Raw genomic sequence first — 12231 nt, forward strand, 5'->3', positions numbered from 1 at the left:
TTATCTACATTCCTTCATGGAATGCCTAGGCGACGGGATCTTACGATGACACAGTATTATTAATATATTAATAACGGAGAACAAAGCAAACCTCCAAACTCTCTCTCTCAAAGTCAAAAAACCAACAGATGAGAAGAAATGGGGCTGAATGGGAATGTGCACAAGATGAAAGTCATGATTGAAGTCAAAAAGACAAATGGGGTAAGAATGAATAATAAGGTCATAAGTCGGTGCATTCAGTAACACGCACAATGGAAATAGTGGATAAGACATGAGGACCAGAATTCACATGGCATAATCAAGATGTGGCCAATTGAGAGATGTTTTGACATCAAAACGTACAAATTTGACAACCAGAAGAAGAATTTTGAAATGTTATGTGTCAGTCGGAAGGTGAAACTTTTGGATTTGCATTTTTTAATTTTTTTCTTTTTTTTTGCATTTTCTGAAAGAATATGTTCCCCAAAGCATTTTAATCTTTATTTGAAGAATCAGTATCAGGTGATTTTTCATGAAGTAATTGTCAGATGTATGGGAAAGGTATCCAGCAACTTTTCTCAAATTTCATACTTTTTCAACTTGAACTAGCTAAAAAATATTTAGAAGTGAAATTAAGCTTTGATATTTCCCGAAGATGTACAAAAAGGATTGATTTAATCATTTATGACAAGAACTCATTTTGGATAAAAATTGACCTTCTAACTAAACTTGGCAATATCTCAGTTCAAACATTTTCACCATCTGACCGATTACGTCATTCATATATATATATATATATATATATATATATATATATATATATATATATATAAATATATATATTTATATATATATATATATATTATATAATATATATATATATATATATATATATATATATATATATATATATATATATATATAATATATATATAATATATATATATATATATACATATATTTACCTCTTCTCTATGGTGCAGAGACCTGGACATTAAATAAAAATTTAGAAAATAGGATAGAGGCTTTCCAGTTCTAGACCTACCATTGTACAGGGTAAAAATATTAGAAGAAAATGAAAACGAATCAGGAAGTTTGCGCATTGTAACATTTTGAATGTAAGAAAAAAATTTACTTAATATTAACGCCATGAGGACAAGAAAACTGATGTCTTTTGGTCACCTTAGACGTCATTAGTCCATAATAAAAGATGTCCTCTTGGGAAAAGGTGAATGAGGAGAAGAAGCAGATGCTGGCAAACAAGATCCTGGATGGTGAGGAATGCAGAAGGGGCAGATCATTTCCAGTCAAACTCTGCCAAAGAGATGACACCGGAAGTAAGTAAGTTCTTGGAGCCCAAAATGTTCAGGAATACCAATTTTGTACTTTTTATTGAAGCTGAAGTTCTTGGCTGAAGAATGGTATGGAGTCCCAGGGTTACCAATTTTGTACTTTTTATTGAAGCTGAAGTTCTTGGCTCAAGAAGGGTATGGAGTCCCAGGGTTACCAATTTTGTACTTTTTATTGAAGCTGAAGTTCTTGGCTCAAGAAGGGTATGGAGTCCCAGGGTTACCAATTTTGTACTTTTTATTGAAGTTGAAGTTCTTGGTTGAAGAAGGGTATGGAGTCCCAGGGTTACCAATTTTGTACTTTTTATTGAAGTTCTTGGTTGAAGAAAGGTATGGAGTCCCAGAGTTACCAATTTTGTACTTTTTATTGAAGCTGAAGTTCTTGGCTGATGAAGAGTATGGAGTCCCAGGGTTACCAATTTTGTACTTTTTATTGAAGCTGAAGTTCTTGGCTCAAGAAGGGTATGGAGTCCCAGGGTTACCAATTTTGTACTTTTTATTGAAGCTGAAGTTTTTGGCTGAAGAAGGGTATGGAATCCCAGGGTTACCAATTTTGTACTTTTTATTGAAGCTGAAGTTCTTGGCTCAAGAAGGGTATGGAGTCCCAGGGTTACCAATTTTGTACTTTTTATTGAAGCCGTTATCTTTATTTTCTTGTTCACTACCTTCACAGCCTCAAGAAGCTTTCTATTCAATTTATCAGGTTAATTGTAGCTCTTTACCACTTCAATATCCTAACAGTTTCTATAGGGAAAAAGGAAAAAAAATATTCGCATATATACATATCACCCTTATCCCTCCTGCTCTTCCCCGTATTAGTGACCTGTCACTGTCACCTCAATCTGGTATGCCGGGGTGAACTAGAGAACAAAATATGAGTCTTAACTCTCTTGAGTTTATAAGAATGGAAAAACAAAACCATTTGTTCAAATTTTCATTTACCGTGAACTCAAGAGAGAGAGAGAGTTAAGTAAATATGATCCAATATATGACATTTTTCCAGCATAAACTGGAGAACTGGCACCCGAATGGACCAAAGAACACTTATCAAAAGCCTCTGGATCATCATCATGAACACTTCTGGGGTTTAATTTCAAAGACCACTTATACACTTTTTTAAAAATTCACTGAACATTCGAAGGTGAAGTTACACTTGCAGAAAGACATAAAATATTTGACGAGCTTTTCATTTATTTTGCTACCACTGAGCATTTTTAGTCATATAAATATGAAAAATAAATTAATTTTGACCACTTGTTGAAATTTAAAAAATCAAACTGTTTTCGGTAATTTCATTCACTTATTTCACGAAATCTAAATTCAAACGACTTTGGAGAATTTGTTTTACACCACAATGTCCTCAAAGCGCAAAATCTAATTCAAGTATCGTTGTAGAGGATTTTTCACAGTATATCTCATTGGTTTTTTTCGACGAAGAAGGAAGTAATGAAGAGAAAAAATGACGGGTATTTTGTCCCTCTTATGGATGAATTTGACTTCGACAGTGATGATAATGAAAGGTGCAAAAAAGTGCCACACAAAAAAAAAAAAATAAAATAAAGGATATTATTTCAGAGCAAAGTTGAGATATATATCTTATAAAGACGAAAAGCTTAAATTTTAAATCCCAGCTGTGTGAAAAAAAGGACCAAAAATCTTATATCACCAAGGTTTCACACTGCCATAACTCTGTGTTTTCATTGAGTTAAAACAATGATGTATTGATAATGGAAACTCTTTGTAATGAAATTCAACCTAAAAAACTGCTATAGACATTCATAAAAACATTTTGGATTACTCATTTCCCAATACAGTCCTAGCTGGATTCTAGCATGCCGAATTCCAGCATTATCTCCAATACGGCACGCGCTGGAGCAGGATGATACAGTTTTATTTAAATAATATAACAAATCATATAATCTCCAATGGGCAACTGATTTCGGCAAACTTTTTGGCTTCTCCAGAAAGCGTGCTAAAATCCAGTGAATACTGTTCTAAATTATCTTGCGGCTATGTGGCCTTGTGGTATGACACTAGCTTTCGGATCAGAAGGTCCTGGGTTTGAGCCTCGATCGGTGCATAGTTGAGTCATTGGACACGGCTCTTTACTCACATTCTCTCACCAAACTCAAGTGTAAAATGAGTACCTGGTCGTTAACAGCATTGTCTTTGTCCGAAAAAATATATTGCCTAACAGGCGGTATGTCACGTCCTACATGTTAAGTGTTGCTGTTGGCCAGGGACCCTTTGTAAAGCGCTTTGAGTATGTTTAGTGGATATTGGGCTGTATAAAATCTCAAGTTTAAGTTTATCATGAAAAATAAAATTGAGAAGTAAAAAAAAAACCCCAACAAAATTTTTAAAAAATCATGCCAGGATATTTAGACCCTTAAAAAATCACGAGGAAAATAAGAATAGCCAGCTCGTCAATTTGAATGGCTCAATTCAATAAAATGCGTTTATTTACATGATCTTTGAAATAAAACCCCAGATCTATCCACAGACATCTGCTTACAACCAACACTCAAAGATTTGCGCCTCATTCGTTCTTTCCTCCATTCATTTATTTATTTATTAAACTGCGATATGCCTAGCCCAGCCTTTGTCGCACATGACGTCGTCCACGATGACATCCTCCTCGCCGCTGGTGTCCACCAACTGGGCCCGCAGTGATTTGGGAAGGCTGCTGTCCACGCTGTTCTTGTCACTGTTGCCATTGCCGACGAAGTCCCAGATGAGGCCGTACATGCTTTTGTGCCTTGTGTTTTGGATGAACCAGAACTTGACCGACTCTGGCCAGTCTTGACTGGTCGGGGTGATAGCTGAAGACGTGTGATTTTTAATAAATAAAATAAGATAATGTAAGTTTGACTTTATCCACCTCTTTGTTCAAATTAATGCATTTATATTATGCTGATCTCATTCTTAATTGAGAATTAAATGGGAAAATGAGATTGCATGCAAACAAAGGGCATATAAAATTATTTGATGATGATTTATGTATGATGAATTGATGGGAAATGAGATGATAAATGATATGATGAAGGATAGATGATGATGATGATGATGATGATGATGATTTTGTTTGTTTGTTTGTTGCTTTAGGTCTCTATGATGATGATGATGATGATGATGATGATGTTGACACTACAAATACAAATACCTCGAAATTGACCTTTTTATATAGAACTTAAAAAGAATTTCAAAATGGCTTAATACACATTGGAATGCATTTGGAATGACTTCTTTCTCACCTTAATTATTGAGACAAAGACCGACTTAAAATTAACACAACCAAAATAATATTTTTTTAAATCAATGGGAACATAAATAGTAGATGGATGTAATATATTAAATGCCAAAAACAAAATCAATATATATAGATTTTTTAAATCATAAAAAATAAATAAATATAGAAACAAATTAATTAATTAATTAATTAACTGACTGATTAATTAATCAATTAATAAACCAGCTGTAAACTCAAATCTAATATAGATAAAATGGGTTTTAACAAGAACAATAACTTATTAACGCCATGCAATCAAGAACAAGGTGAAAATGAAATGAAAACGACCACAACAGTTGGCCCGGTAAAAGAAAAAAACTTCAAAATGATGTAGAAGAACTAATATCGGAGCCCATGTGTCAAACTGATATCTTGCAAATGACTGTAGATAATATTGAACAATAAAAAATATTGACCAAAAATATAAAAATAAATGCTTCATATAAAAAAAAATTTTTTTTTTAAACTGAAGACAGAAAGAACAAAATACTGAATAGAGGATGTTTTTAGCTCAAAATCCTACCTCAGCAAAGTATTTTGTACCCTTTTTTAAAAAGCTGGTATTTTAATTTTTTTTTGTTCAATATATTTTTCCTGTTGACACAGCTTCAAGCAGCTTGTTATTTTCATTGACTACAATAATAATAATAAAACACTCGCTGAATTCTAACAAGCTCTCTGGAGAATCCAAAAGGCGTGTTCGAATCCGAGCATGCCGAAATCCAATGCTCATGAGGTGGTGACTTATTATAATATTCGATAGATAAAATTCGGTCACCCAGCTCCATAATGCCTACTTTTTACAAAGTGTGCTAGACTTCAGCGTGCTTGAATCCAGCCAAAACTGTACATTGCAAGTTATCATGTGATAACACATTGGGCCACAGATTTAGTCAAACAAACAACACACAGCAGTAATAATCCTTGCCTAAGGTTCCAGGCCTCAACCAGACTCACTAAAGTATCAATCAATTCGTTTACTACTCAAAGAATCCATTTGTCTGCCTAATAATAGCAATGTGAAATTGAATGTAAGCTTCAATTTAATTTACAAAAACAAATAAAATGGACGTTTTGGGTTTCCCCTTTATCAACAAAACAGGATGAATGAAGAAATGTCCATTTTATCTGTTTTCGTAAATTAAATTGTTGCTTATATTCAATACCATTTACATTTGTCTGCCTATTATGTCTTCTAGTTGTAGACACTGTTACGTGTATTGTAATATATTGGAAGATTTGCGAATGTAGTTGTTCGGCTGTGTGTAATTATATTACGGTTCTTTCTAGAGGTACGCATTTTGTGTTGTGCATGTTTTGCATGTGAGTGTGAATGTTGACTGCGTGAACGTATTAGCACTTTTTATTACTTAGAAACATTGCAAGACGTTGTTTGTGTATTAAGTTAGTTACTGAAATAACTCCGTCCTGGATGGTCGTATGATGTATTTGTTTTAAATTTGCCATACGATTGATAATAATTAAATTGAATTAACGAAGTCTAACCCAGAGTCGTTACAGACACTACTAAGACCACTATGATGAGGACAAACTCACAAGAAAACAACAGCATTTTAAAGATCGGAAAAATTTGTGTATGAAACAGTGCCAGACAAAGCAAGAAAGAAAAATACAAGAAAAAAACAAACCATCTCAAAATATCAGCCTGCCTCGTTCAGTAGTAGTAGCATTAGTAGCAGCGTATGGCTACACCTCCAAATGTATTTCGTCAACCCAGCTTCTAAAGTCTTCCTCCGCCCTAAGGACGGTTTCGTAGCCACATTCAAGTTTAGTGACTGGGCAGTAATCAGGAGGTCTGAGGTTCGATCCCCAGACGAAGCAAGCTGATTTTTTTTTTCCTGTAGTTTTCTCTCTGCTTTGTTTGGCAGTTTCATACAGATTTTTCCAGATCTTTATCTATAAACACCAGTGCCTGCTCTCTAATTTGACACTTATTAACTCTTTCCGCCCCTGAGGTTATATTCCCATTTCCGTAGCAAAATGGCTGACACCTGATTGAGGCAGCATGAGAATGACAAGCTAAGACACAAAATGACATTCGAATTGAGCGCAAAATCTCAATTAAAATATCCCCCTAGGGTAAAGTGAATGTCCTGATGAAAGAAATGATACCATTGGTTCAATTTATAGTATTTTTGTAGAAAGTAGGATTGGATTACATTATTATTTTTGCCTTTCAAGACCGGACGCACTGTGTCTGAGGTTCAAGACAGGCTGATCTTTTTGGGATGTATTTTTATTTTTTTGTTGGTATTTTTCTCTCTTATTTGTCTGAAACTGTTTTATAAAAAAAAACAAAAAACAACTTTATCTTACATCAGTGTCTGTCCCCAAATTTGTCACTTTGATATTTCCGATATTGCATAGTGTTTATCGTTCGAAATATATTTTAAGTCTGACTGGAGCTAAGGCAGGGATTAGAACTGTCTGTAGAGAGAATAAATTCTTACAAGAATTTGGGGAGTATAGCGATGGCACGACTGAAAAAAATAAAAGATATGTCGGGGGAAGATTTAATAAAAAAACAAAAACCTAGGCATTTATGAAACTCATGAACAAAAATCCCATTGCGAGACAATGATATATCCACTAAACGTGCTCAAAGCGTTTTACAAAAGGTACCTGACCAACAGCAACACATAAAACATGACGCCTGTTAGGCGATATTACAATTATTCCAACAGGACAATGCTGTTAACGGCCATGTACTAATTTTACACCTGAGTACAGTGAGAGAATGTGAGTAAAGAGCCTTTTCCAAGGACTCAACTATGCGCCGGGCGAGGCTTGAACTCAAGACCTTCTGATCCGAAAACAAGTGTCATACAACGAGACCACACAGCCGCACAACAACAACAGCAACGACGACGACGACGACTACGACAATGACAACAACAACAACAACAACAACATATGCAAGGGGGTTTAGTGAGCGTTCATCTCACAAGTCCAAATGGGACAGTCAAGGGTCTCTCCCACTCATAGCACAAAAACAAAAACCAAATGTTTGATTGAAACGGTGACCTTACCTCCTAGAGCCATTTTCCTGCCTAAGAATGGCAATGAGTAAAACTCGGCGGGCACTGGGTACAACTGGTCTAGGGTGACTGTGTCAAACTGGTGGTAGTCTGGGTATAACACACGGTGCTAGGCAGGAGAGAGAGGGACACAAACAGACAGAAAATCAATTCAAAAGATCATATTTGCCTATAGGATTCAATAGTCGTAACGTCACTTCCTTCATAATGACGCATGATAACTTAGCAACACTGGCTCTAAACTATCGGAACAATGGCGGATGCCCGTATGAAATATTTCCCTGGCGAGCATAAAAAGCGTATCCAGAGGAGAAAAAAATACATAAACTTGATCATGTTTTGACTTTTACACATTCTGGTCACAAGACATATGAAAAGTTCTAGCCAGCTTGAAGAATAAAAAGTAATGATTTTCTTTGTTTAGAAGATGGCCACCGTTGCCAGGCAGCGTGACATCAGACTACTGAATCCTATTCCTGACTGGTGGTAGTCTGGGTATAACACACGGTGCTAGGAAGGAGAGAGGAAGACAGAAACACAGAAACATAATCAATTCAAAAGATTATATTTGCCTAGTCGAGACTGGTGGTAGTCTGGGTATAACACACGGTGCTAGGAAGGAGAGGAAGACACAAACACAGAAAGAAGATCAATTCAAAAGATTATATTTGCCTAGTCCAGACTGGTGGTAGTCTGGGTATAACACACGGTGCTAGGAAGGAGAGGAAGACACAAACACAGAAAGAAAATCAATTCAAAAGATTATATTTACCTAAGTATTTTGTAATTTAAGCGCTTAGTCTGATGTCTCAGAGTTATATCACGATATAAGTTTTCAGCATTATTATTATTGTTATTATTGTTATTATTAATATTATTAATATTATTATTATTATTATTATTATTATTATTATTATACAACACGATCACCAAGCCACACGGAAGGGGACAAAAGCACGTGTTGACTTCCAAATCCTAAAAATTAGGGAGGTTTATTTGTTTTTAAAGGTTTTATGGCGCTTGCAACACCTTTAGGTCATATCAGCGCCAGTAAACAGGAAGAAAATTGTATAGTAAAAACATTCTAGATGTAGTATTAAAAGGTTTTGAAGAAAAAGTAATTCAAAGGGGAATGGTACAAATAGAGAACAGATGTAGATTCCAAGAGCACACTATCAGTGTACTTAGTTTGAGATCACTGAAAAGTCTCATCCAGACGCAAGCACAAGATCCTACTCAGAGGAATACACTCAAATGCTTACAAATCATATGTTAAAAATAAAAAAATAACAGTACATATCAGAGATATGATTTACAAGGAGAAACATTTCATCTCCCAAAACTCTAACTATACATTTGACTGTTTTCCTCCCAGCTAGGTAAGTGCCTCCCTGCCCGCTATGCATGGGTGAAAGTTACTCAATGATATTAATCCTGCAAAGGCAGGTGCTCAGAAAAAAAAATCCTGCAACTACCAATAAGAGGAAAAAACAGAAGTGCGGTTAATTATATTATTATACAGTTGCCGGTTTTTTTCATTTTCGAATTCCGGCCAGACAAAAAAAACAAAACGGCGAGACCTCTTTTTCAAAAATAAAAATCCGGCCATGCCGGATTTTTCCGGCGAACTTTCACCCATGCCACTATGGGAGGTCAGAAACCCCACCCAGAAGATGCGAGATGTCAAAAGACTGCATTAACAGGGGGAATCTTACCAGGTGTTCTATAGAGGATATATACAATGTTCTGTACCACACTCCATCTCTGTTGACTGCGTACAGGGCACTCCTCGACAGGACTTCTGCTACCTGAAAGATCCAAAAATTGAAACTGGTCAAAAAAAAATTTTCGAAATGATGCGGTGGTGATGATGATGGTGGAGGTGGTGGTAGTAGTGATATTGATGTTGATGATGATGACAAAGATGATACCTGCCAATCCATATGAAAAGAAAATAGGGGTCAACCTGAAAAGAAAGAGGGGTCAGTGAAAATAAAAAGTGAGATAAACCTAGAATTAACCCTCTCCTTACCACCCTTACTGGGCCTGACCTTTTTGTGTGTTTGGTACGTACTAAGGGTAGCTCAGGCCTCTTCGTTAACAGGAAATAAATAGTCAAGGGGACGGAATGGAGTAAACGGTCGGAAATATCCTGATTGGTTAATGCTTAGTTACGGGCGAACGGCCGATTGGATCCTGAGTTTGGCTCTCTGACACTGTGATATCTTTATTCTCTGTTTTCATCTGGCTCTCCTCAATTCTCTATATTTCTCATCATTACACCTATTTGGATAGTCATGTATAAAGAGATTAAATGACAAAATGTACAAAACCTTTTGTGGCTTGGAGAAGAATTGAGCAAGGTCGCCTTCCATCTGAACTAAAGACTGTCTCATGTCATAGGGAATAGCCTGAAGATAAAGTAAAAAAGGATAGTCAGTTTCACACAACAAATTAATAATAATAATAATAATAATAATAATAATAATAATAATAATAATAATAATAATAATAATAATAATAATAATAATAATAATAATAATAATAATAATAATAATAATAATATAATATAATAATAATAATAATAATAATAATAATAATAATAATAATAATAATAATAATAATAATAATAATAATAATAATAATAATAATAATAATGTAAATCATTTATACCATATACAAACAGCTCTAGGCGCCTTTTCAATACAAACATCAAAGCTACAATAACAGGTCATACACAAAACATGCTTAAGACCTTCATAACATGAAAAATAATCCATAAACGAAAACTGATTATAATCTATCAAATCTAATAAAATAAGTCTTAAAAGTAGCTTCTGTATCGCATTTTCTTACGGAAATTTGAAGAGAGTTCCAAATAGAAGGGGCAGCATGAGAAAAAAACCTATCAGAAAACTTTTTGGAGCCTTTTTTTTGGGGGGGGGGGGGGATTCAAACAAAGTACACAATTTCATACTGGTTGACGAGCATGAAACGCACAAATTGTGAGGGGGGAAAGAAAGGCAGTATAAAATTTAAAAAACTCACCACAAAATCTGATGGACTCTCTGCATGTAAAATATACAAGGCTGAGAAATTGTTGAGCTCAAACTCAAACCACTGCGGTAATGGAAGGAAATTGCCGTCACCACCACTGCCCACATCATGGTGGGGTTGAATTAGCTGTTCCGGATTTATCACATCGTTCACGACAGCTGTCGGTTTTGACGACAACCAATCGGCATCTTTTTCATTGTTGACATTTGTAGACCAAGTGTACAGACTACGACCTGCAGCTGGTTGTTGTTGTTGTTGTGGTGGTTGTTGCTGTTGTTGATATTGCTGCTGCTGCTGATAATTCAAAGAAGTGAGAGATGAAGCAGATGCTGCTGATACTGTGGCAGCTGCAACAGAGTCTGCCTGTTCTTGCACATAACTATAAACCCTATCCATAGTTCTTCCTCCGGCAAGAGCATTTTGTCGATGCTGGGCTCCCTCGGTTATACTTAACGTTTGATCTTCAAGCCTGTTGGCCAACTCTCCTACATTGCTGGTGATGATATCCTTAGCATCTCCTCCGATACTCTTGCTGTCATTGGTTGCTGCTCCGTCGACTGAAGCAGAGCTGGACCCCGGATCACCAAAGAAGTTATGTAGAGCAATGCGTCCATCTTTTCCTTCGGCTTGTAGTTGTAACACTTCGGCCAGAATGGATAGGATAGCTTGATTGATGCTGATGTCGACCTCTTGACTTGTGTCGATCAGCTCCACTTCCAGACTCCTGGTTTGAAAACAAAGGCAGAAATAATATCTATTTTTAAAAATGCAACCAATGGGAGATTGTTCTGTTGGAACTGTGAAGAAGTTATATAAAAATTTAGTGCTTGAAGTTCAGAAAAAATTTTTTATAAATCAATCCCTCCGAGTCAAAAGTCCCATGAAGTCTTGACTTATTCGGGTATCCATAGACTTAAACGGACATTAAAAAAATTTCTTAATACCATTTGGATAGGATTCTGCACTTTCACAAATAACAATGATAAAATAGCACAAAAGCTTCAATTCAATTTATAAAAAATAGATTGTGTTGGATGTTTCGGGTGTCCCCTTTGTCAATAAAACACGATGAATGAGACATTAAAAACTAATGAGAGATGAGAGCATGTTAACAAGGCCATCCTCTTATGTCTTATTTGTCTTTAGTGTTTCATTCGTCATGTTTTGTTGACAAACGGGAAACCTGAAATGTCCACATCATCTGTTTTCGTAAATTAAATTGGAGTTTCTATTCCATTTTATCACTGTTTATTTCTTCGAGCTTCAAGCAGCAACATCTGATTTATGGTCTATCATAAAACACTTTCCATCAGATCAAACAGATCCAGCAACCCAACCATTGGTGAATGGAAAAAGGGAAATTCTGTGTGCAAAAAGTCTTAGGAGTAAAGACAGTAATGAGTAGAATACAAACACCTTCATATAATTAGAATGTGTAAGGTTTTTTCATGAAACGATATAGACTATTGTTTAGTGTAACGATTGATAGCAACTTTGC

At 35.5% G+C, this 12231-nt stretch overlaps 1 protein-coding gene across 10 annotated transcripts in view; it reads right to left on the reverse strand.

Annotated features, from left to right (window-relative positions):
• Positions 1 to 1689: 1689 nt before the first annotated feature.
• The window catches only part of LOC144956983 (uncharacterized), a 67513-nt gene continuing 56971 nt past the window's right edge, over positions 1690 to 12231 (reverse strand). For 9 of the 10 annotated variants that reach the window (XM_078887870.1, XM_078887875.1, XM_078887874.1 and 6 more), the window contains 5 exons: positions 10725 to 11457; positions 10010 to 10087; positions 9392 to 9484; positions 7668 to 7785; positions 1974 to 4150 (listed from right to left, as the gene is read on the reverse strand). In XM_078887870.1, coding sequence (XP_078743996.1) covers positions 3903 to 4150; positions 7668 to 7785; positions 9392 to 9484; positions 10010 to 10087; positions 10725 to 11457 — 1270 coding nt within the window. In that variant the 3' untranslated portion in view covers positions 1974 to 3902. Of the gene's footprint in view, positions 4151 to 7667; positions 7786 to 9391; positions 9485 to 10009; positions 10088 to 10724; positions 11458 to 12231 lie in introns of all 10 variants that reach the window. The other variant, XM_078887873.1, reaches the window with a different exon arrangement.

Source organism: Berghia stephanieae, chromosome 11 (genome assembly GCF_034508935.2).
Source record: "Berghia stephanieae isolate SIO BIC M18660-M18661 chromosome 11, UCSD_Bste_1.3, whole genome shotgun sequence".
NCBI classification, from domain to species: domain Eukaryota; kingdom Metazoa; phylum Mollusca; class Gastropoda; order Nudibranchia; family Aeolidiidae; genus Berghia; species Berghia stephanieae.